The 26,365-nt window shown below is 41.3% G+C and overlaps 2 protein-coding genes across 2 annotated transcripts in view; one reads left to right on the plus strand and one right to left on the minus strand.

Moving 5' to 3' along the window:
• The window catches only part of uggt2 (UDP-glucose glycoprotein glucosyltransferase 2), a 685,376-nt gene that overhangs the window by 656,243 nt on the left and 2,768 nt on the right, over window positions 1–26,365 (plus strand). The window lies entirely within an intron of this gene.
• Window positions 1–26,365, minus strand: part of dnajc3a (DnaJ (Hsp40) homolog, subfamily C, member 3a) — a 101,598-nt gene that overhangs the window by 53,591 nt on the left and 21,642 nt on the right. Inside the window, exons 2-4 of the mRNA XM_067986477.1 lie at window positions 19,390–19,500; window positions 5,027–5,151; window positions 4,771–4,845 (exon numbers count right to left, since the gene is read on the minus strand). Coding sequence (XP_067842578.1) covers window positions 4,771–4,845; window positions 5,027–5,151; window positions 19,390–19,500 — 311 coding nt within the window. The remainder of the gene's footprint in view (window positions 1–4,770; window positions 4,846–5,026; window positions 5,152–19,389; window positions 19,501–26,365) is intronic.

Here is a 26,365-nt window from a genome sequence, read left to right on the forward strand (position 1 = left end):
AAGAGAAGTGACACTCATGCCACTAAGGCTTAAAAAGCTGCTTAAATGAAACATCTTCATTGGCTACTAATTCCAAATAATGGGACAGATTTTGCTGCAAAATAACAGTGAGGCTAACAGCTCGCTGACTGACTCACCATTCAAATATATTGAATGGCCTGAAGTTCCTGTACTGACATCACAGACACGGACTAAACACGCCAAAGAAAGTTAAGTCAAATAATTTCAAGTCTAAGTATCCTTTTAACAGCACGGTAGGTCTTAATTACTGCCAAACCACCTCACTGGGACTGAAAATTAACTTAAGTGTGGAGTCTCATTCCTTCATATTTTAATTATTGTTGGACAATTTTTAAAAACCATTTAAATACATTTTACTTTTTCTTTCTGCCTCTTATCTCAGTCTCTTAATTAAATCTTTCTTGCTCTCTTTCACTTTCCGAACCTGATTTGACATTGAACTCACTATCTAACTTACACTTCCTGGTTCTGACTACATTGTTATTAACAAATCTTCAATCTGATTGGTTAAGGAGATACGCAGTTGCATGCCATGTTTACACAGGTCCTTGATGCCCTGTAGAGGGTGCCATGTCGTTTGGCTGTCCTGTTGACAGTAACTTGCCATGCAAAAGCTCATAGAAAGTATATGGGCAAATGCAAGGCTAACGGACGCCGCCGCTCACAGCAAAATCTGGCCAAAGTATTTGAAGTTATGCAGATAACTCCACATATCTAAAATATCACATTCAGGGGTGCCTAGGAACCTTTAATTGATCCTGCTGGTTTCCTGCCAGCTAGAAAGTAGTAACATATATATTCAATAAGCCACGTGGCAACTGCATTTTAGTGGTAAGCTTACCAAGCACATTCAGACCATATAAAGCAAATGCCTGCTGAGATTGTCATGAGGATCTGTGTAATAAACAGTGAGAGCTCTAGTGCCAACATACAGTGACAACACTTTCTAACTGAGGTAGAGGCGAAAGCAAGAGGATTAAAAACAGAAATCACATTTCTTGGCTAAATGAAACTGAGGTGCAACCAGGGTACCCAACCCTCCTGGCTGGAGTCTCCTGAAATTGGCGGTTCCTCTCTCTCGAGCGCTGCTGCTGACAACTCAGGAGAAAAGTTTGTTGCATCGCCAGTTCGTGCAAGCGCCACAGTCTGTCCCTGTGCAGGGTGAATGAACTCTGGGATACTGCTCTACCTCCCCTTCAGTTTACATTCAGCTGCCAGTTGCAATGGGCTCTATGTGGTGCAACTTTCCTCCTCCAGCCCGGTGACATCATTCCCATTGCTGGAGAGTGCCAGGACTGGCTGGTGTCGAGAACATTCGAGGGTCGGAGTCTACGGGGCCTTGGCAACCGGGGCGGGGAGGGGGGGATGGGGGGCCTCAGCAGTCGGCAATCACGGGGCCTCGGGAGTCAGGGGGAGCTCAGGAGTCAGGATTCGGAGAAAGGTGGAGATTGGGGAATGGGGGCTCGGGGAGAGAGATGGAGACTGAGAAATGGGTTGGACATGGAGATCAATATTTTCTGCAGAGCCAGGAGCAGCAGCAGCAGCAGAAATGTAGAGTGGGAGCGACGCCGAGAGATGAACTGCAAGCAAAGGGGTGAATGAAACCTGGGGACCTCACTGTGCGCAAACAGGGACGGAGAATGACGATTCCCACTGGAAGAACCATGGGGGAAAAGGAGAAGGAAGGTTCTACAACTCAGGGCTAGTAGACCATGGAATGCTTCACCATGTGGCTATTGAAACAAAACAGACATTTGTTTAAAAGGGAATGGGATAAATGTTTAAAAAGGAGAAGTACAAAAGGATCTATAGGGAATAGGGTTACTGGAGAGCACGCCAGCACCGGCACAGGCACCAGGGGCCAAATGGCCTCCACCAGTACTGTATTTTCTATCATTCTATGAAAAATCTCCTTTATGGTGTCTGAACCCATGGAGTGCTTTAGAAATGTTGATGCTGAGTTGAGTTTAGGACAATATGCCCTGTGAGAAGTGCCCCAAACACTGAGCCCGCCGCCCTTTGTGCGATGTCGCGGTTTGGTTCAGGTCGGTCTGTACCAGCCTGTTTTAACGTGTGATGTCCAAGTACAGATCAGCACTGACTGAGGCTCGCAGTTCAAAGTTGTCACCTTCATGCAGAACCAGAGTCCAACCCAGAGTCCAAAAAGATAGGGTCTATTAAAAGTGGCATCAACTGAGAACTTACCAGACCTTGTGCAGCGCAAGGGATTTCTGACTATGGTTTCAGGGTGATTATCAGGGGGTTATAGTTACAGGTAGGATGTTGGGGCATTATACTTATTACTACCAGTTACATATAGATTCTGAGTTATTGTATTACTGTTGGTTATGGGCAAAATCTGAGTGTTACAGCAATCCACACCAAGGTAAGACAGAGCTGCCTTACTGCACACCTGGCTGGATGCTGTGCCACAAGTATCACACTGTTTCAAACACAAGATGAGGAAACCAACAGCAATGGTCTTCATAGGGCCAGAAAGAACCTCTTTTCTATTCATAGGGCTGAACTATCCTGCATCAGATTCTGAAACTGTCCCAGAGCAATAAGTAACTATACACAAAGTCAGACAGCTGTTTGGTGTGATTAACATCTGGAGTGCAGTCCACAATCACAGTCTTACACTATGGACTCGTTTGACTATAGCTTGAAGGACAATTTCCAAATCAGCTCAAGCAATTTAATCTAATCATCCTTGCTCAGATAATGGTCTAAGAGAGCAGACAGCTCAGCCTATGGTTTAAAATAAACACATGCGGCGTCATGTCCTAAACAGACGACTCATATTTTTTTTAAATAGGAAAAAATAATCTATTAGCAGAGGAGATTTCAAGCAACTTCACTAGGTTTCTAGCGCAACAAATATAAGATGTAAGGCACACCGTCACGTATAGGTTTAGCAAAGATGCAGGACTAATATAAACACAAAAACTGGTGTGATGCTTAAATGCACATTTAGAAATAAAACAAAATACTGGAAATCTAATAGAAAATGCTGGAAATTAAAATAGCATCTGGAAAAAGAGAGAAATTTTACACCCTAAATGTTAAATTTTAGAAAATTTGTTACAATTGCTAAAAGCAAAAATAAACAAGTGAAACCGACTCACCTTTTATTGTCGCAGTGACTATTTTTTTTAATGTGTAATGTATCTATTGATAGTTTAAACTGTTCAGACAAACTATCTGGGTTCCCACCATTGTACAATGTCAGCAATCATATTGTGCATACCATGGACTTCCAGAACTATGTATGAAGACAAATACAAATATTACAAAGAATAATTTACTAAAGAACATTTCTTAAAGTCTTTGGTATGCAAAGGTGGAGTATTTGTGCATGAGCCATTACCCTGAGTTGGGAAAAAAATTGAATACTCCTGGGCAGATCAGATAGTTATAAACTGTGCAAGACCAGTAAGGCTGTTATGGGGACACCCCAAATGTTGCGAGATCACAAAATGTCTTGAAAAAAAGGTCTTCCCTTTAAAGAATTTTTCTCAGACCACAGAAGAATATGTACTTTTCGTAAATTTTACTATCCACATATGTCTTCAGTTAGTGCTCAATCAACATTAATTTGAGCAAACTGGGAATATTTTCATGAAAAAAGTGTTCTAAATCAAGCCTAATGTACTAAGAACATTTTTAAATCCTACTTCCAATTTGGCCACGGTGTCAATCTTGGCTCAATGGTAGGACTCTTGCCTCCGAGTCAAAAGATCATGGGTTCAAGCCCCACTCCAGAAACTCAAGCACATAATCTAGGTTGACACTTCAGTGCAGTACTAAGACTGCTGCACTGTCTGAGGTGCCGACTTTCAGATAAGATGTTATACCGAGGCTCCACATGCTCTCTCAATGGCCATAAAAGATGCCATGGCACTATTCGAAGAGCAGGGGAGTTTCCCAGTGTCCTGGCAAGCATGTATCCTTCAACCATCACTAAAAACAGGTTATCTGGTCATTTGTCACATTGATGTTTTTGGAACCTTGCCATGCACAAATTGGCTGCCACATTTTCCTACAATTACAACAGTGCTTAATTGGCTGTGGAGCACTTTGAGATGTCTGGAGGTTGTGAAAGGCACTTTATGAATGCAAGTTCTTTCTTTCCTTAAATTGATCACTCACAAAATAATGACGAAAGGATTTTCTAAATTAAAAAACATACAGGTCTGTTAGCGGTCCGATGCTTTGGTAACATTTGGGACAATCCAGTGCTCTGATGACCTGACAAAACTGGGGTGGGCTGCAGGAGTTTGGCAACATGGGGAAATTCTTTGGTCTGGCATCACTGCCTTTAGTCAGTGACAGTAAATTGGTCACCCTCCGATCCTCTACATTAAAATAAACACCCTTATTATTAAGGAACTGCATATCCTCCAAATCACTGGTGAGCAACACCACGGGAGCTCTAAGAGATTTCTGTGCATCTTCTACAATTTCTCTTTCTACGAGGGGGAGGAGAAGAGGAGACAGAGATCAGTCTAGGTTTTCTTTTTATCATTTCTGATGGACTGACTACAAATAAAAATAGTCTGAACAAATCAATTGTTAGTGCATAACAACTGATCCACCAAAGCACCTAAAGAGTATTTTTTGTACAGGCATGCAAAATTTTCTGCTCCATTGAAATAGTTTTAAATTGACATGAAAGTAGCAAAAGTTATGTATAGATGCAAAAACAAAAACTCAGAACCCCAATGCTAGGCAGATGTACAAACTTACCACTTTCTTAAAGTCTTCCTCTGCTTCATCCAACTTCCCTTGTTTTAGCAGCAAGTTTCCTCTCTGCAACCTAGCCTAGACATAATCAAGATAATTCATAATATATTGTTTACAAAAAAAAAAAATTTTTTCATTAAAAAAAGGATACCTTGTAATATAACTATCAGCAAAATTCTACACAAGACTGTTCTTGATTTTCAACCAAAAAAGTGCATCAATTTTTTTTTTAAAGTGGCATTAAGAGAATGTTACTTACAGATGTGAAGTCTGGTTTCAGTTCAATTACTTTACTTAGGTCTGGGAGAGCAGATTTTGATTTACCCATAGCCAGATAGACTGTGGCTCGTCGATAATAGGCAATATAGTTATCTGGGTCTCCATCTGTAAACAAAAGTCACCATGGTTGAACTAAGGATCATCTTTTTTGAACAATTGTAAACAATTTTACAACACCAAGTTATAGTCCAACAATTTTTATTTGAAATCTACAAGTTTTCGGAGGCTTCCTCCTTCGTCAGGTAAATGAACACTAAGACTCTGAAGCTCTTAATAAAAAGACAAACTATGGCTGATGAAAGGGTCTCTAAACATTGCTGTGACATATACATTTATTTGCATTTTATTCAATGCTAAAATGTTTAATTTGTTTTGTGCCAAAACTTTAAAAAAATTATAAACACCTTCGGTAGCTCAATAGCTGAATGCAGCACATGGTGTGAAACTGAACAAACTGACTTCATTGTTCCTGGGTTAGGGCAGAGAAGGGGAAATAAAAACATTACAACCCAAATTCCTGCTTAAGATTACAGGAGTACATGTCACTATTGGGGGAAGACAGAAATCAGACTCAGTTGTGATGCCCACCCCAGTTAAGTGGCACAATAAAACCATCCAGATTCATACATGAAGAACAATCATGTGCCAGACAGATGCCACTATCCGTGGAACCATAACCAAACACTACTATAGTCAGGAGTGCAAGGCGGATGGTAAAAAACGTAGACACACATTTTCTGTGGCAAGTTTTATTCAAAGCCAAAATGCAGTTTTGTATTAATAAAACATACTTTTCAGCTTCAATCATGGGAAATACTAATTTTATTTAAAGCACTAGTTGCAGCCAGGGCTTGGATCTATTCTCCAACCATTAAATCCAAATAGTTTTTTTTTCTTTTATGCAGCTCATTAGCAGATCTGAGTCATCCGGGGTGGCCTCTTGTATAACGACTATTTTAGGACCCCTCTGTGAAATTGGGCTGCCTAGTGTCTACCTTAGGTTTTCCCGGCATGGATGCGGCCTAGGCACGACCATAATGTTGAGTTTTATTTTTTTTTTTTAAGTTCATAGCAACAGGAGTAGGCCGTTCAATTAGATCATGGCTGATCTGCATCTTAACTCCATCTACCCTACTTGGTTCCGTAATCCTTAATACTCTTCCAAGAGTGCTCCTCCCGGCTCCACAGCACACTTGACAGCCGTGACCTGCCTCCTTCCCAATGTCCCATTTCTCCCCCCCCCCCCCCCTCCCCCGGCAGCTCACCCAGATTATTTACATGAATCCCGAGGCCAAACTTAGTGTAGGTCTCAGGCCTCCTGTTCAGAAGCACATAGCAACTGCACTGTTGCCTTCAGGACCAAAACTGGGCACCAATGAATTTCTACCTAAAGATCATCATCCACCTCAACTGAAGAAACAGCAATTGTAAACAATTTTACAACACCAAGTTATAGTCCAACAAATTTATTTCAAATTTCACAAGCTTTCGGAGGCTTCCTCCTTCCTCAAGTGAAAGGTGAATGTTGTGGAAAACATTCACTTGAGGAAGGAGGAAGCCTCCGAAAGCTTGTGAAATTTAAAATAAATTTGTTGGACTATAACTTGGTGTTGTAAAATTGTTTACAATTGTCAACCTCAGTCCATCACCGGCATCTCCACATCGAAGAAACAGCAGATAGGGCTTTGGTTTCACATTTCAAAGGACAGTTCCTCTGACAATGCATTATTATGGAGTGTCAGCCTGAATTATGTGCCCAGGTTCTGTGGTAGACTGATGATGTGGAGATGCCGGTGATGGACTGGGGTTGACAATTGTAAACAATTTTACAACACCAAGTTATAGTCCAGCAATTTTATTTTAAATTCACAAGCTTTCGGAGATTTTCTCCTTCCTCAGGCAAATGTTTCAAGATCTCCTTGAAGCCTACGCATTTATACATATTGAACAATACATGGTGTTTACAGACTGCCCCTGCAACTGCCCGTTGCCAAGGCAATCACCGTGTTCAGACAGAGAGGTGTTACCTGCAGAACCCCCGAATACACATTCAACAAAAAAACAAACAGGGAAAAAAAAGAGAAAAAAAAACACAGAGAGAGGCAGAAACATCCGGAAGGCAGAGAGAGCCAGCAAATGACCCATTATATTAAAAACAGATTTTTTTAATATAATGGGTCATTTGCTGGCTCTCTCTGCCTTCCGGATGTTTCTGCCTCTCTGTGTTTTTTTTTTCTCTGTTTTTTTTCCCTGTTTGTTTTTTTGTTGAATGTGTATTCGGGGGTTCTGCAGGTAACACCTCTCTGTCTGAACACGGTGATTGCCTTGGCAACGGGCAGTTGCAGGGGCAGTCTGTAAACACCATGTATTGTTCAATATGTATAAATGCGTAGGCTTCAAGGAGATCTTGAAACATTTGCCTGAGGAAGGAGAAAATCTCCGAAAGCTTGTGAATTTAAAATAAAATTGCTGGACTATAACTTGGTGTTGTAAAATTGTTTACAGTAGACTGATGAGTCTGAGCACAAACAAGTTTGACACTTGACAATGCAATACTTCCTCAGTACTGCACTGGAAGTGCCATCCTTTTGATGACATTAAACAAAGCCCTTACCTGCCTGTTCCAGTGGCTGTTAAAGATCCCATGGTATTAAGAGCATGGAGTTCTCCTGTATCCTCAGACATTTCTCCCTCAACCAATGCTGTACCACCAAAAACTGATTAAGATCTTATAACTGTTTATGGGACTTTTCTCTGCATAATGCTGTAACAGCCGTGACAATGCTGTCCCATTTGTCTGTTACTCTTCACACAAATTCACTGTTTGTGTACACGTCTTTCTTTTGTCTAACGATAAAGACAATTTGTACTTGACTCACACTGCAATGACACACCTCCACTGACACACCTCCACTGTACTGTTACTCAAGCCCTAATGCTATACCACCTATTATCATGCTGACCGCTAGGAATTTCCAGCAATCACAACACAGAAGCTGGTGAGTATCTTAATTTAAATTTTGGAAAAAGCTGTTAACTGTGCTCCTGAAAATGTAATGTGTTCAAATACGTTGGTTCACCAAAGCTGCAAGTACTATATGTTAGCACAACAAATCTCAGCGTATTCATTGTGATCCACAGAAAAACCAAAGTGGTTTAGCGAGTTCCCAAAAATCAGACCACCTTTCAATCCAATTAGCAAGAGTTAAGGGAGCTCAGGCTACACTAATGTGTTTACTACGCTCATATTGGAGAAGATACAGGGCAACATTAGTCACCTCCAGCTCACCAAATTTTAGGAATTTAAATTTAATTTTGGGCACAGCAGCAAAATTTAAGGGGAAAAACAGTAAGCTGAAGCAAACCACAGATTTTGGCAGGATCAAAAAAATGGGGGGGGGGGGGTATAGGAACCAGGGAAAGGTAGGGCAGCAGGAGGGCACAGAGGAGAAAAGAAAAGGTATAATACATGAAGAATAGATTTGCTGAAATAAGTTGAAGAGCTGTCCTACATGCTTTACAGTCACCTCCTCCAGCAGGGAGAGTACGCAGGAAGAGTAAGGTTTACTTCAAGGTTTAGTCTTTACAGCACTTGTGTGGGTGGGAGGCCTCAGAGCAATGAAGGCTTACAAGCACGTAAAGGCAGGACTAGAGCAAGTGGAGCATGGACAAGTTAGAGCACACAGAACAAGGGGGACACAGGAGTGAACGGGTAGGGAGGATAGAAGGGGGGATCCATTTGATACTGGGGTAGGAAGGGGGAAAACTGGCAACTGGAAAGTGATTAGGTGGGTGGCTTGGATGGATTTGATTACTTGGTCTGCTGGTTATATATTCCTCATTAGTGCTTTTTTTACGACTTTTGATTTGTGTATATTGGATATTTTGTTGGCTCAGATCCAATTAATTATCCTACCAACACATTACACTTCAGAAGCATGATGTTTAAGACAAAATTTTCAGATACTACACTATAGACAAACAATTATATAGTAGCAGATTTCATGTAAACAATCTTACAACACCAAGTTATAGTCCAACAATTTTATTTGAAAATCACAAGCTTTCGGAGGCTTCCTCCTTAGTCAGGTGATTGTCAGGAAATCCTTGAACCTTTCGCATTTATATTCAGAGAACAATACCTGGTGATTACAGATAATCATTCCAACTGCCCGTTGTCAAGGCAATCAAGTGTTCAGATAGAGAGGTGTTACCTACAGGACCACCGAATATACAAACGGCCAGAACACAAAACAGAGAGAGAGAGAGAGAGAGAGAGAGAGAGAGAGAGAGAGAGAAACATCCGAAAGGAAGAGAAAGACAGAAAATGACCTGTTGAATTAAAAACATAACTTTTATTCGCTGGTGGGGTTACGTGTAGCGTGACACGAACCCAAGATCCCGGTTGAGGCCGTCTTCATGGGTGCGGAACTTGGCTATCAATTTCTGCTCGACGATTTTGCGTTGTCGTGTGTCTCGAAGGCCGCCTTGGAGTACGCTTACCCGAAGATCGGTGGCTGAATGTCCTTGACTGCTGAAGTGTTCCCCGACTGGGATGGAACCCTCCTGTCTGGCGATTGTTGCGCGGTGTCCGTTCATCCGTTGTCGCAGGGTCTGCATGGTCTCGCCAATGTACCATGCTCCGGGGCATCCTTTCCTGCAACGTATGAGGTAGACAACGTTGGCCGAGTCACAGGAGTATGAACCATGTACCTGGCCAACGTTGTCTACCTCATACGTTGCAGGAAAATTGCCAGACAGGAGGGTTCCCTCCCAGTCGGGGAACACTTCAGCAGTCAAGGACATTCAGCCACCGATCTTCAGGTAAACGTTCTCCAAGGCGGCCTTCGAGACACACGACAACGCAAAATCGGCGAGCAGAAATTGATAGCCAAGTTCCGCACCCATGAGGACGGCCTCAACCAGGATCTTGGGTTCATGTCACGCTACATGTAACCCCACCAGCGAATAAAAGTTATCTGTTTTTAATTCAACGGGTCATTTTCTGTCTTTCTCTTCCTTTCGGATGTTTCTCCCTCTCTCTCTGTTTTGTGTTCTGGCCGTTTGTATAGTCGGTGGTCCTGTAGGTAACACCTCTCTGTCTGAACACTGATTGCCTTGACAACAGGCAGTTGGAATGATTCTGTAATCACCAGGTATTGTTCTCTGAATATATATGCGAAAGGTTCAAGGATTTCCTGACATTCACCTGACGAAGGAGGAAGCCTCCGAAAGCTTGTGATTTTCAAATAAAATTGTTGGACTATAACTTGGTGTTGTAAGATTGTTTACATTTGTCAACCCCAGTCCATCACCGGCATCTCCACATCATCAGATTTCATGTGGCATTGCTCATAGCAAGTCAGAAGATACACTTTTTAAAAAATATGTAAAAAGAGGCATTACGTCACTTAGGGAATCTGAGATTTTCACTAGTGCTTCAAGGTTTGAATTCCACAAATATTACACATGCCCGCACACATTTACTTTTAAGTAATGGAAAGTTTTTTTTAAAAAATGAGTTACCATTTTTAAGTTGACGATAAAGAGCAAGATGATGAAAGGGAAATCATGTTTGACAAATTTATTAACAGTTTATTGAGGATGTAGCTAGCAGGGTAGATAAAGGGGAACCAGTGGATGTAGTATATTTGGATTTTCAAAAGGCATTCGATAAGGTGTCACATAAAAGGATGCTATGTAAAATGGGGTTGGGGTTGGGGTTAATTATTCGCATGGACAAAGGATTGGTTAACAGACAGAAAACAGTAGGGATAAATGGGTCATTTTCAGGTTGGCAGGCTGTAACTGCAAGGATCGGTGCTTCGGCCTCAGTTATTTACAATCTATATTAATGACTTGGATACATTACAATCTGTCTCTTCATCTAAGTTTGCTGACGATACAAAGCTAGGTGGGAAAATAAGCTGTGAGGAGGACACAAAGTCTGCAAAGGGATATAGACAAGTTGAGTGAGTGGGCAAGAAGATAGCAGAAGGAGTATAACGTGGGGAAATGTGAGGTTATTCACTTTGGTAGGAAGAATAGAAAAAAAAAAAATTTTTAATATGATGAGAAACTATTAAATGTTGGTGTTCAGAGAGATTTGGGTGTCCATGTACAAGAAACACAAAGTTAGCAAGCAATTAGGAAGGCAAATGGTATGTTGGCCTTTATTGCAAGGGGGTTGGAGTACAAGAGTAAGGGAGTCTTGCTACAATTGTACAGGGCTTTGTTGAGACCTCACCTGGAGTACTGTGTACAGTTTTGGTCTCCATATCCAAGGAAGGATATACTTGCCTTAGAGGTGGTGCAACAAAGGTTCACTAGATTGATTCCTGGGATGAGAGGGTTGTCCTGTGAGGACTGATCGAGTAGAATGGACCTATAACCCTCTGGAGTTTAACAGAATGAGCGGTGATTTCATTGAAACATAAGATTGAGGGGGCTTGACAGGGTAGATGCTGAGAGGTTGTTTCCCTTGGCTTGAGAGTCTAGAACTAGGGGGCATAGTTGCAGGATAAGGATCTGCCATTAAGACTGAGATGAGGAGGAATTTCTTCACTCAGGGTTGTGAATTTTTGGAACTCTCTGCCCCAGAGGGCTGTGGATGCTGAGTCGTTGAGTATATTCAAGGCTAAGAGATAGATTTTTGGACTCTGGGGGAATCCAGGGATATGGGGATCAGGCAGGAAGTTGAAGTCAAAGATCAGCCATGATCAAGGCTCAAGGGGCCGTATGGCCTACTCCTATCTCTTATGTTCTATGCAAGTTGGAGGTGGTACCTGATGTTGAGTAGTGGGGTGGGGAGGGTGAAAAAAAGGTGAGGTCATTCCTCAGGTTTTGTAACACAAGGGGGATTTGGCAGAACTCAGGAGGGGTGTCCTGTAGTCAGGCACCATTGTTGAGGGGGGAGCCTGAGGTTCACACAACTAAGGGATCAAATGTGGAGTTTGACTCACTGATGGATTAATGGGTCCATCAGCGACAGGGGGGAGGAGGAGGAGGAAGAGGAGAGAGAAAGATGACAAACCCAGAAGCACTGGTTTGTAAATGTGAGATTTCTGTAAGCACTGAATTCAGTTTTGAGACGGATTTATGTACATGTGACTCTTCATCTCTATTGTCACTAAGTGGACTGCTGTCACTAACAGGAACATTTACATTTTCTGATCAACAAACAGATGAAAATCAGCTCATGTGCCCGAATACCGTTCAATTCATTTATTTAAGAACTCAATCTTCTCTTTCACCTCAATAGCTTTTATTGAAAAGTTTAGTTGTAACATACTCAAATACATCCAGTTTGTATTTAAATTCAAAAACACACAAGTACTATTATTCACTGACACAATGACTTGAGAAAAATAAAGATTGTTTAAAATTCAAAACAAAAGCTGCAACAGGTATGTAATCAGTGGTAATCGGTGTGTCAAATTTTGTTTGTGTTCCTGTGAAGCAACCTGGGACGTTTTACGACGTTAAAAGACACTATATTAAAGCATGTAGTTATAGTCATGTGAAGTGGATCTGTTTTCAAGACACAAAGCCTGCCTGTTTTAACTTAAATCATTTAATATACATTTTACCTGATTAAAGCTTTTAAAATATGTCCCCCAACATTTCTTCAAATATTTAGAAAGTCCAAACAAGGGTTTAGACACTGAGCAGAAGCAGTTCTTCATCTGAATGCACGTAGCATTCGTAATAAAATGGACGAGTTAACGGCACAAATAACTACGTATGGGTATGATCTTGTGGCCATTACAGAAACATGGCTGCAGGGTGACAACGACTGGGAATTAAATATGCCAGGGTATTTAACAATCAGGAAGGACAGGCAGGAAGGAAGGGGAGGTGGGGTGGCTATGTTAATAAAGGAAGGAATCACTAATACAGAGAAATGATATTGGGACAAAGCATCAAGATAATGAAACAGTTTGGGTGGAGATAAGGAATAATAAGGGAAAAAAAACATTAGTGGGCGTAGTATATAGGCCTCCTAATAGTTGCAACTCTGCTGGAAGAAGTATTAATCAGGAGATAGTCGGGGCATGTAATAAGGGAACAGCCATAATTATGGGGGATATTAATTATCATATTAACTGGACAAATCAAATTGGGCAGAGCAGCCTTGAGGACGAGTTCATTGAGTGCATCAGGGATGGATTTCTTGAGCAGTATGTAACTGATCCTACAAGGGGGCAGGCAACCTTGGACCTGGTCCTGTGTAATGAGTCAGGATTAATTAATAATGTCCTAGTTAAGGATCCCCTTGGAACGAGCGACCACAACATGGTTGAATTCCATATCCAATTAGAGGGTGAGAAGGTTGATTCTCAAACAAGCGTACTGAGCTTGAATAAAGGAGACTATGATGGTATGAGAGCGGAATTGATTAAAGTGGACTGGGAAAATAGATTAAAGGGTAAGACGGTACATGAGCAGTGGTGTTCATTTAGGGAGTTATTTTACAACTTTCAAAATAAATATATTCCACTGAGGAAAAAAGGGTGTAAAAGAAATGACAGCCATCCGTGGCTAAGTAAAGAAATCAAGGATAGTATCCGACTAAAAACAAGGACATATAAGGTAGCCAAACTTAGTGGGAGGATAGAAGATTGGGAATTCTTCAAAAGACAGCAAAAAGTAACTAAAGGATTGATTAAGAAAGGGAAGTTAGATTATGAAAAGAAATTAGCAAAAAATATAAAAACAGATAGCAAGAGTTTCTATAGTTATATAAAAAGAAAAAGGGTGGCTAAGGCAAACATAGGTCCCTTAGAGGATGAGACCGGGAAATTAATGGTGGGAAACATGGAGATGGCAAAAATGCTGAACAAATATTTTGTTTCAGTCTTTACAGTAGAGGACACTAAGAATATCCCAACACTGGACAAACAGGGGACTCTCGGGGGGGAGGAGCTAAATACGATTAAAATCACTCAGGAGATGGTACTCAGTAAAATAATGGGACTCAAGGCGGATAAATCCCCTGGACCTGATGGCTTCCATCCTAGGGTCTTGAGGGAAGTGGCAGTAGGGATTGTAGATGCTTTGGTGATAGTTTTCCAAAATTCCCTGGACTCAGGAGAGGTCCCGGCAGATTGGAAAACTGCTAATGTAACACCGTTATTTAAAAAGGGTAGTAGGCAGAAGGCTGGAAATTATAGGCCAGTTAGCTTAACATCTGTGGTGGGTAAAATTTTGGAGTCTATTATTAAGGAGACAGTAACGGAACATTTAGATAAGCATAATTTAATAGGACAAAGTCAGCATGGCTTTATGAAGGGGAAGTCATGTCTGACAAATTTGCTTGAGTTCTTCGAGGATATAACGTATAGGGTGGATAAAGGGGAACCAGTGGACATAGTGTATTTAGACTTCCAGAAGGCATTCGACAAGGTGCCACATAAAAGATTATTACTTAAGATAAAAAATCACAGGATTGGGGGTAATATTCTGGCATGGGTGGAGGATTGGTTATCGAACAGGAAGCAGAGAGTTGGGATAAATGGTTCATTTTCGGACTGGCAACCAGTAACCAGTGGTGTTCCACAGTGGTCGGTGCTGGGTCCCCAACTCTTTACAATCTATATTAACGATTTGGAGGAGGGGACCGAGTGCAACATATCAAAATTTGCAGATGATACAAAGATGGGAGGGAAAGTAGAGAGTGAGGAGGACATAAAAAACCTGCAAGGGGATATAGACAGGCTGGGTGAGTGGGCGGAGATTTGGCAGATGCAATATAATATTGGAAAATGTGAGGTTATGCACTTTGGCAGGAAAAATCAGAGAGCAAGTTATTTTCTTAATGTCAGTGGGGTAACATTTGCGGAACAGTGATCAAGGTTTAGATTAGTTATGGAAAAGGACAAGGAGCAATCTAAAGTAAAAATACTTAATTGGAGGAGGGCCAATTTCAGTGGGTTGAGAACAGATCTGGCCCAGGTAAACTGGAATCAAAGATTGGCAGATAAAACTGTAATCGAACAATGGGCAGCCTTTAAAGAGGAGATGGTGTGGGTACAGCCTAGATACATTCCCACGAGGGAAAAAGGTAGGGCAACCAAAGCCACAGCGCCCTGGATGACGAAAGAGATAGAGAGTAAGATGAAGCAGAAAAAGGGGGCAGATGTCAGGTTGATAATACAAGCAAGAACCAGGCTGAATATAGAAAGTACAGAGAAGCGAAAAAGGAAATAAGAGGGGCAGAGAGTATGAGAATAGACCGGTGGCTAACATTAAAGGGAATCCAAAAGTCTTCTACAGGCATATAAATAGTAAACTGGTAGTAAGAGAAGGGGTGGGACCGATTAGGGACCAAAAAGGAGATCTACGCATGGAGGCAGAGGGCATGGCTGAGGTACTAAATGAATACTTTGCATCTGTCTTTACCAAGGAAGATGCTGCCATAGTCACAGTAAAAGAGGAGGTAGTTAAGATACTGGATGGGCTAAAAATTGATAGAGGAGGTACTAGAAAAGCTAGCTGTACTTAAAGTAGATAAGTCACTAGGTCCGGATGGGATGTATCCTAGGGAAGAATGCTAAGGGAAGTATGGGTGGAAATTGCAGAGGTGCTGGCCATGATCTTCCAATCCTCAGATATGTGGGTGGTGCCAGTGGACTGGATAATTGCAAATATTACAAACTTGTTCAAAAAAGGATGCAAGGATAAAGCGAGCAACTACAGGCCAGTCAGTTTAACCTCAATAGTGGGGAAGTTTTTAGAAGCAATAATCCAGGACAAAATTAAGAGTTACTTGGACAAGTGTAGATTAATAAAAGGAAAGCCAGCACGGATTTGTTAAAGGCAAATTGTGCTTAATTAACTTGAGTTTTTTTGATGCGATAACAGAGGGTTGACGAGGGCAATGCCGTTGATGGTGTATACAGACTTTCAAAAGGCATTGATAAAGTGCCACATAATAGGCTTGTCTGCAAAATTGAAGTCCATGGAATAAAGGGGTAGTGGCAGCATGGATACGAAATTGGCTAAGTGACAGGAAACAAAGTAGTGAACAGTTGTTTTTCGGACTGGAGGAAGGTATACGGTGGTGTTCCCCAAGGGTCAGTAATAGAACCACTTTTTTTTTATATATATTACTGACTTGGACTTGGGTGTATAGGGCACAATTTCAAAATCTGCAGATGACATAAAACTTGGAAGGGTAGTAAACAGTGAGGAGGATAGTAATAGACTTCAAGAGGACAGACAGGCTGGTGGAATGGGCAGACACATGGCAGATGAAATTTAACGCAGAGAAGCGCAGAGTGATACATTTTGGCAGGAAGAATGAGGAGAGGCAATATAATCTAAATGGTACAATTCTAAAGGGGGTGCAGGAACAGAAGGATCTGGGGGTATATGTGCACAAATCTTTGATGGTGACAGGACAGGTTGAGAAAGCGGTTAAAAAGGCATACGGGATCCTGGGCTTTATAAATAAAGGCATAGAGTATAAAAGCAAGGAAGTTATGTTGAGCCTTTATAAAACAATGGTTCGGCCACAACTGGAATATAGTATTCAATTCTGGGCATCGCACTTAAGGAAGGATGTGAAGGCCTGAGAGAGGGTGCAGAAAAAATTTACTGGAATGGTTCCAGGGATGAGGGACTTCAGTTACGTGGAGACACTGGTCGGGCTGGGGTTGTTCTCCTTAAAGCAAAGAAGAGGAGATTTGATAGAAGTGTTCAAAATCATGGAGGGTTTAGATGAAGTAAGGAAAAACCGTTCCCATTGGCGGAAGGGTCGAGAACCAGAGGACACAGATTTAAGGTGATTGGCAAAAGAACCAAAGACAGCATGAGGAAAAACTTTTTTAAAAAAAAACATGGAGTGGATATGATCTGGAATGCACTGCCTGAAAGGATGGTGGAAGCAGATTCAATCATGCCTTTCAAAGAGGAATTGGATAAATAATTGAAGGGAAAAAATTTGCAGGGCTACAGTGAAAGGGCGAGGGTCTAGGATTAACTGGATTGCTCTTACAAAGAGCCAACACAGGCTTGATGGGCCAAATGGCCTCCTTCTGTGCTGTAACCATTCAATGATAAGAAAACTGGCCCACAAAAATATATATTTTTTTAAATGTTTGAATTGTTGGATTGGATCACCTTCTCCTTTCTTTTATTAGTATGTGGTCATTTTACATGAGTCCTTAGTAGTATCCCAACCAACCACTTTCCTCACTTGATTTCCAAATTCTCTACCTTTTGATTTCAGATTAGCTACTGTTTTATTTTGCGCCAATCAACAATGTGATGTTACAGTAACTGCGTGCGATACACAACTCACTACAGATACTGCTAAATCAATTATTGAGCATCGCCCTCTTATAGAGGAAAGAAAGTTTGGAGGAAAAATGCAACTTGTGGAAGCAGATTTGTTTGAAGCACATGAATTTGCTGAGTGCCCAGAAAGAGGCTGATAAAATTTGTGAAAGGATGAGGAACATGTTAATCTTCAGGACGGTCATCTTATTCCAAACTCAGATCCATTTATTCCTTGCTCAACAACAAATTGATTAAATCCTTTTTACGAAGAAATAGGAGCAGGAGTAGGCCATCCGGCCCCTCAAGCCTGCTCCGCCCCTCAACAAGATTGCTATTCTACCTCAATGCCATTTTCCTGCACCATCCCCATATCCCTTAATGCCATTAATATCTAGAAATCTATCGATCTCTGTTTTGAATCTACTCAATGACTGAGCCTCCACAGCCCTCAGGGGTAAAGAATTCCAAAGATTCACCACCCTGAGTGAAGAAATGTCATAGAGTTATCTGTTTTTAATATAACGGGTCAGTTGCTGTCTTTTCTATGTTTCTACCTCTCTATCTCTGTTTTTTTTTTGTTTGTTGTTTTTTTTGGTGATTTGTATATTCTGAGAGACCTGGCAGGTAACACCTGTCTGTCTGCACACTGATTGCCTTGGCAACGGGCAGTTGAAAAAACTGTCTGTACTCACCAAGCATTGTTCTGTGAATTATAAATGCGACTTCATTTCGAGGATTTCATTTCCACATCGTTCACCTGAGGAAGGAGGTAGCCTCCGAAAGCTTGTGAATTTAAAATAAAATTGCTGGACTATAACTTGGTGTTGTAAAATTGTTTACAATTGTCAACCCCAGTCCATCACCGGCATCGCCACATCATAGAGTCATACAGCACGGATAGAGGCCCTTCGGCCCATCGTGTCCGCGCCGGCCATCAAGCCCTGTCTAATCTAATCCCATATTCCAGCATTTGGTCTGTAGCCTTGTATGCTATGGCATTTCAAGTGCTCATCCAAATGCTTCTTGAATGTTGTGAGGGTTCCTGCCTCCACAACCCTTTCAGGCAGTGAGTTCCAGACTCCAACCACCCTCTGGGTGAAAAAGTTCTTTCTCAAATCCCCTCTAAACCTCCCGCCTTTTACCTTGAATCTATGCCCCCTTGTTATAGAACCCTCAACGAAGGGAAAAAGCTCCTTAGTATCCATCCTATCTGTGCCCCTCAATTTTGTACACCTCAATCATGTCCCCCCTCAGCCTCCTCTGCTCCAAGGAAAACAAACCCAATCTTCCCAGTCTCTCTTCATAGCTGAAGCGCTCCAGCCCTGGTAACATCCTGGTGAATCTCCTCTGCACCCTCTCCAAAGCTATCACATCCTTCCTGTAGTGCGGCGACCAGAACTGCACACAGTACTCCAGCTGTGGCCTAACCAGTGTTTTATACAGCTCCATTATAACCTCCTTGCTCTTATATTCTATGCCTCGGCTAATAAAGGCAAGTATCCCATATGCCTTCTTTACCACCTTATCTACATGTTCCGCCGCCTTCAGGGATCTGTGAACTTGCACACCAAGATCCCTCTGACCCTCTGTCTTGCCTAGGGTCTTCCCATTCATTGTGTATTCCCTTGCCTTGTTAGTCCCTCCAAAGTGCATCACCTCACACTTTTCCGGGTTAAATTCCATTTGCCACTGTTCCGCCCATCTGACCAACCCATCTATATCGTCCTGCAGACTGAGGCTATCCTCCTCATCTCAGTCCTAAATGGCCTACCCTTTATTCTGAAACTGGTGACCCTGTTTCTAGATTCCCCAGCCAAGGGAAACATTCTCCTTACATCTACCCTGTTGAGCCCTTTTCCAACCCTTCCACAAGTAATTTAATTGCACTAGGCGGTAGCTGCATTAACATTTAATAACTGTTATTGTTTAAGGAGAGACATAGAATTCCCAAAACATTCACTCCACAAACTATAAACAATTAAAACATTTATTTGTGGTCCTCAAAGGTTGAAAGAAATATTGTGGCACGGCTACAACAGCACATTGCCAACACTGACATACCTACAGCAGCATGAAAATGAGACAATGCATCTGCTAACTGTCCTGCAGCCAGCAGTTTCTTCCCCATTTCAAGGTGTTTTTCAACTTCAGCATTTATACCACCTTCTATTCCTGTAAAAAAAAAATCACAAAAATAAATGACCATTTAAAAACTGGAGTATCAGACACTTTAAGATATCAATATAGGTACTTGGAAAGGAGTGATACAGGTCCGATTCAATCAAAATTGGCTGTGTCTGGAAAGGATGTTCTTCCAAGAAAAATAAAAGGGGAGCTGGAGAAAAGAGCAGAGAGAGCATGAGCATTTTTGATAAAATATTCTTGAAATAACTGGATCCACAAATACAAGTTTAGAATGTTACATCACAGCAACAAACTGAAAATGAATTTTTTAAATCTTTGTGCAAAGCTTGTATTGATCTGCAACATATATTTTACTACAATACTTTATCACAGAATGGTTACAGTACAGTAGGAGGCCATTCAGCCCATGTCAGCTCTCTAACAACAATCCAACTAGTCTCAAAACCCTGCTTTTTTGCCGTAGCCCTACAAATTTTTTTCCCCCTTCAAGTATTTATCCAATTCATTTTTGAAAGCCACAATTGAATCTGCTTCCACCAACCTTTCAGGCATTCCAAATCATAACTACTCGCTGCGTAAAAAGTTATTCCTCATGTCGCCTTCGATTCTTTGCCAATCACCTTAAATATGTCTCTGGTTCTCGATTCTTCCACCAATGGGAACGGTTTCTCTTTATTTACTTTCTAAACCCTTCATGATTTTAAACATTTCTATCAAATCTCTTCTTAACCTTCTCTGCTCTAAGGAGAACGCCAGCTTCTCCAGTCTATCCATGTAACTGAAGTCCCTCATCCCTGGTACCATTCTAGTAAATATTTTCTGCACCCTCTCTCAGGCCTTCACATCCTTCCTAAAGTGCAGTGCCCAGAATTGGCCACAATATTCCAGTTGTGGCCGAACCAGTGTTTTATAAAGGTTCATCATAACTTCCGTGCTTTTGTATTGTATGTCTCTTATTTATAACGACCAGGATCCCGTATGCTTTTTTTAAAAAACTGCTTTCTCAACCTGTCCTGCCACCTTCAAAGATTTGTGCACATATACCCCCAGGTCTCTGTTCCTGCACCCCCTCTAGAATTGTACCATTTAGTTTATATTGCCTCTCCCCATTCTTCCTGCCAAAATGTATCACTTCGCACTTCTCTGCGTTGAATTTCATCTGCCATGTGACTATCAGGGACAGCATTCCCTGATAGTCAGGAATGCAGAATATCCATTTGCAATCATGCCCACGTGAAATGGACATCTAGGATTTCTGTGTAATTGTAGGCAAAGGGCAAAGTAAAGCCAAGGTAAGGAACTTCAACCATCTAAGTTTCCCCCCCCGCCCCGCTAGCACTTAGGTTCTCAAGCTTTTTACTGATTATTCTAACTTTTTTTGTCCTAGCACTAATATGAATCTCTATGGAGGTTGGGGGCAGGAAATGGAGAGAGGAAAATGAACTACACAAAAAGGTGCTCTTGTCCACCCAGTCACTTAAACACTAACATCTGCAGAGAGGAGAATATACCTTGTTTTGGCAAACTACTCAGATTCCTATTCCCAATGGAAGCCAAGATAGATATGTGAGTTGCTGACTAAAACCAATGTTGGGTGCTTCTTAAGAAACACCCCCAATAACAATATAGCTTGCTTTCAGTTAGCACTGCACAAAAGAAGGTATGCCAGGATACCACTATCCATATCTACAGACTCAGGCACACCTCCCTGACAACATTTCCTACATTGCAACAGTGACTACACTTCAAAAGTACTTCATTGGCTATAAAGCGCTTGGGACGTCCTGAGGTCATGAAAGGCACTATATAAATGCAAGTCTTTCTTTCTCCTTATCTAAGGAAGGATATACTTGCCTTATAGGCAGTGCAACAGGAGGTTCACTAGATTAATTCCTGGGATGAGGGTTGTTCTATGAGGAGAGGTTGACTAGAATGGACCTATACTCTCGAGTTTAGAAAAATGAGAGGTGACCTCATTGAAAAATACAAGATTCTGAGGGGGCTTGACAGGGTAGATGCTAAGAGGCTGTTTAACCTGGCTGGAGAGTCTAGAACTAGAGGGTATAGTCACAGGATAAGGGGTCAGACATTTAAGACTGAGATGAGGAGGAATTTCTTCACTCAAGGTTGTGAATCTTTGGAATTCCCTACCCCAGAACACTCTGGATGCTAAGTCATTGAGTATATTCAAGGCTGAGATAGATACATAGATTCTTGGACTCTAGGGGAAATCAAGGGATATGGAGATCAGGCAGAAAAGTGGAGTTGAGGTTGAAGATCAGCCATAATCTGATTGAACACAGGAGCAGGCTTGAGGGGCCGTATGGCCTACTCCTGCTTCTGTGTTCTTAAGAACTACAGGGAAACTGTCTTCACAGGGTTCAAGTAATCAGAGATCCAGATGAAGAGCCACGTCATCTGCTGCAAAGACACCCAAAACGACCATGCAAATAGGGCTGGAACATTCAATGACAGTAACAGTCAGCTGTGGCCTGAAGCTTAGCTCTACTTCCTTCAGGGCATACTGTAATGCTGATTTATCGGGAATGGTGCCACGAACTGGTACAATTCCTTGTAACCACATCATGGAGCACCCCCTCCAGCAACCAAATAGGGGGTCAGGACTGCTCTGTCACTTGCTTGCAAACTCACCGGCCTGTATATTGCCTTCCGCTTCCATATCACTTTAGTCCCCTATTCCTTCAGCCTTGGCAAAGGTTGCTAAAAAGGTTAGGCAAACTCATTTCAGGTAGGAACCTTGCAAATAACAGCTGTCGTTGCAGGGCTCCGAAAATGATGCTATGTTTTTATACAACTCAGTCCCAACTGTACGCAACATGCTTACAATGTTATCGCTTGGCACCATGTGGTGAGATCCACAATTTTGTTTTGATAGCTCTCTGGTTTGACAATTTTTACGTCAGGATGTTGCTTTCAAAGCATTTGCAATCTTAAAAAAGATTTTAAATAGAGATTTTAAAGAAAACATTTGTTGATTGAAACTAGTTTCTTGAACATTTCATAATTATTTTTAAACTTATTGTGACACTCCCCTTTAATTGTCCCCGTCCTTTTAAATTTCCACCGATACATAATTTTCTGTCCCACCACACATCTAAATGTGTGCCTGTTGCTATGCTTACTTGTCAGTGAACTGACCTCAAAATTGGATTTAAAGGTCTGGAGTATCCTCTGCATTTGTGCCCAACAAATTACATGATTTGAAAGATAGCAGAATTTTGGGCATAAGTGAGCTTAGTTACGGACATAACTACAATATGCCCAAACTCCCGCGATCTTTTAATTCCGTCCGTCAACCCGCCGTCTGAATGACTCAAACGCAATTGTGCTTATTCGGGGAGGGGGGGGGGGGGGGGGGGGGGGGGGAAGAGGGGGGGGAGAGGGGGTCTCAACATTGCAACCAGATTTTCAGGGACAGCAGAAAACAGTCTTAATTTAAGTTTTGTTGAGCTTTTCTTTTAAAAAAAATTACTGGCATTGAAACATGCTCTGTATTTTCTGTTTCTTTTAATACATTTTTATGGTATAAGTTTAAGTCACACTAAAAATTGAAAAGCATCCCCAATTGCAGGTTCTTAACCATCATTCATGCACATCAGGCACAGCATGTTTAAGAGTTGAAACTTACATTTTAAGACGAAAAAATATACTGGTGAGTGCGGCATTTCCTTGGCGCCTGACTGTTTATATTGAATGATGTCCATTTTAAGTTCAGATGTAGGCTGATGAGATTGGGAGGATGCTTGGGCGTTTTTTTGACTTTAGCAAAATGGGCACAACATTGGGCATGTTTTGGATCGAACTTCAGGGCTGCAGCCACGGAGGAAACTCCAGGCCAAATAGTTCACATTTGTGTCATTGGTTAGAAACAATTTGCATTTGGGTGTAGACGGCACCCATAAATGGAAAATCTAAGCTTGAGGGTTCAAGAAACCAGTTTCGCTAGACAAATTTTTTTTTTTTTTTTTTTTTAAATGATTTTAATAGGTAAGCAAGAGCTTTGAAAACAACACCCTGGAGTAAGAATTGGCTGAAACTAGAGAACCATAAAAAGTTTTGAACAACAATATTTGCAATGTTCAGGAGATATAAATAAACTAGAGCTGCCTTACATGGTAGAGGGGATCCAGTTACACCAACAGGGGAACCCTTAGAAATTCCATTGGTTACTGTAAACCATGATGGCAAAGTGCCAAATTGAAATGCGATTTAGGAGAAAAGGGAGACAATTAGGTAGGTAATAATACATCTGACTTCTACCTCCTCTTCCACCGCCCTTCCCCCTTCTCCTCCCCCCTCCGGATTATTTTCAAATATCATGAGGTATTATACCCAACAGGTTTGTAACACTTGAGAAAACAACCTACTGAAATCAATTTGAAAAGTGCACCAAAAACAAACAAAAATAATTTCATTTAATATACAAAAAAATCCCTTACCAGCTGATCTCAAATGCATTACCCAAATCTATTTCCCTCTTCTAAAGTTGGCAACTCACATTGATGCACACTTCTAGTATTTCACCCAAATGGCTATGCTTCATGTGTCAGGTTATTCGACAGTGGAGGGCATCACAGCTAACCCAGTCTCCCCAATCCACTTTTCACCAAAATAAACTTTTCACCAGGAGTATCACATCAATCAGAAGCAGAAATCTTAACTGATTTCTCCCTAGTTTACAGACAGAGGTCAATTAGTATCCCCACCACTGCTGGCCCTAATCAAATAGTTCAGCATGGACCAGGGATCAAATCTAGATCTTGGATTTTCCATGTAACTTAGTACCACACCATGCAATAAGTTTGTTCATTGAGTGGGTCATCGGCACAGCTGTCCCATCACACGTTTACATACATAATGACCACCTGCAACTACTATACTTTTCTGCAATAGGTTTGATTTGTTTTTCCTTTTAACAATGTTTAAAAGTTTACCAATATAAAAATCAAACCACATAGGTTCCAGTACAATACCTCATTTAAACAAATTATAATCCCGCCATATGACACACAAGTGACAAAGTTGTAAGAACGTTATACACAGTTGGGACAGAGCTGTATGAACATGGTATCAGAGAAACTTCCAACCTCCTTCTGCCGACAGCTGCAAGATTCCTACCTGAAATAAGTTTGCCGTACCTGAATCCATTTCCGACCAAGCAATAAAAATTTGGCAATAAACTGGAGTACAAAACGTAATCGGCTAGGTTGAGGCAAGATGCATTGATTAAGCGGAATAACTTGAATTGACTCTGCATTCAGCCATACTATATGTTTAAATTGTGAATGCTTGATGCTGATTTTACATAGAAAATACAGCGCAGACACCGGCCATTCGGCCCAACCGATCTATGCCAGTGCACATGCGCCACACTCATCATCATCATGCTTCCCCTTAAATACATCTAAGCTATTCACCTTAACTACTCACTGTGACAGCGAGTTCTACATTCTAACCACTCTCTGGGTAAAGAAGTTGCTCCTGAATTCCCTTTTGGATTTATCAGTGACTTTCTTACATTTATGGCCCCTAGTTTTGGTCTCCCCAACATCTTCTCTACGTCTACCGTTTCGAAACCTTTCATACTGTTAAAGACCTCTATCGGGATCACACCTCTGCCCTCTCTTTTCTAGAGAAAAGAGCCCCAGCCTGTCAGATGCTTCCAGATAGGTATAGCCTCTCAGTTCTGGTATGATCCATGTGAATCTTTTTTGCACCTTCTCCAGTGCCTCTATTCTTTTTGTAATATGGAGACCAGAACTGTGCATAGCACTCCAAATGTGGTGTAACCAAGTTTAACATAATTTCTCTGCTTTTCAATTCTACCCCTCGAGAAATGAACCCCAGTGCTTATTTTTTAAAATTTCTTTATGGGCTTATTAACCTGCATCGCTACTTTTAGTAATTTTGTATCTGTGCCCTTTGCTCCTCTACCCCATTTAGGCTCTTATTTTCCAAGAAGTATGTGCTTCTTTATTCTTCCTATCAAAATGCACCACCTCGCACTTATCTATATTGAAATTAATTTGCTAATTACAATTCTGCAAGTTTATTAATGTTTTCTGGTATTTTGTTGCAGTCCTCCTCAACTATACCCCCCAATTTGGTGTCGTGCGCCAATTTTGAAATTGCGCTTCCGATTCCAGAGTCCAAATCATTTATCCAAATGTATAACAGTAGTCCCAGCACCGATCCTTGTGGAACACCACTTCCCACCTTTTGCCAGTCTGAGTAACTGCCTTTAACCCCTACTCTGTTTTCTGTTTTGTAGCCAGCTGGCTATCCATTCTGTTACTTGTCCCTGACTCCACATGCTCTGACCTTGGCCACTATACAGCACTTGATCGAAGGCCTTATGAAAATTCAAATATATTACATCTACTACAATACCCTTGTCTACTGTTTCTGTTACTTCTTCAAAGAAGCCGATAAGGTTGGTCAAGCATGGCCTTCCCTTTTGAAATACGTGCTATTATATTTTCGGTTTCTAGATGTTCACCTCGGAGTAAAGATTCCATTATCTTTCCTGCCACTGGCATTAAGCTAATTGGTCTATAGTTGCCTGGGCTTGTTCTATCTTAGTTTTTAAATATAGGAATCACATTAGTCCTCTGGCACTATTCTCTTTTCTAATGAGCTTTTATTTATATGTAATAGTGCCTCATCTCTTTCCTAACTTCCTTTAATATGTGCAATGAAATCCATCCAGACCAGGGGTTTTATCTCCTCTAAGTTTGATTAGTTTATCAGTTATCTCTACCTACCCCACTTCTATCTTAAATGTCTTTATATCTTTTTTGATCGCTTCTTCTAATGTCCTGATATTAGTGCTCAAACTGTCAAAAGTATGACTCATCCCAATGACCATAAA

Source organism: Heptranchias perlo, chromosome 6 (assembly GCF_035084215.1).
Source record: "Heptranchias perlo isolate sHepPer1 chromosome 6, sHepPer1.hap1, whole genome shotgun sequence".
NCBI lineage: Eukaryota > Metazoa > Chordata > Chondrichthyes > Hexanchiformes > Hexanchidae > Heptranchias > Heptranchias perlo.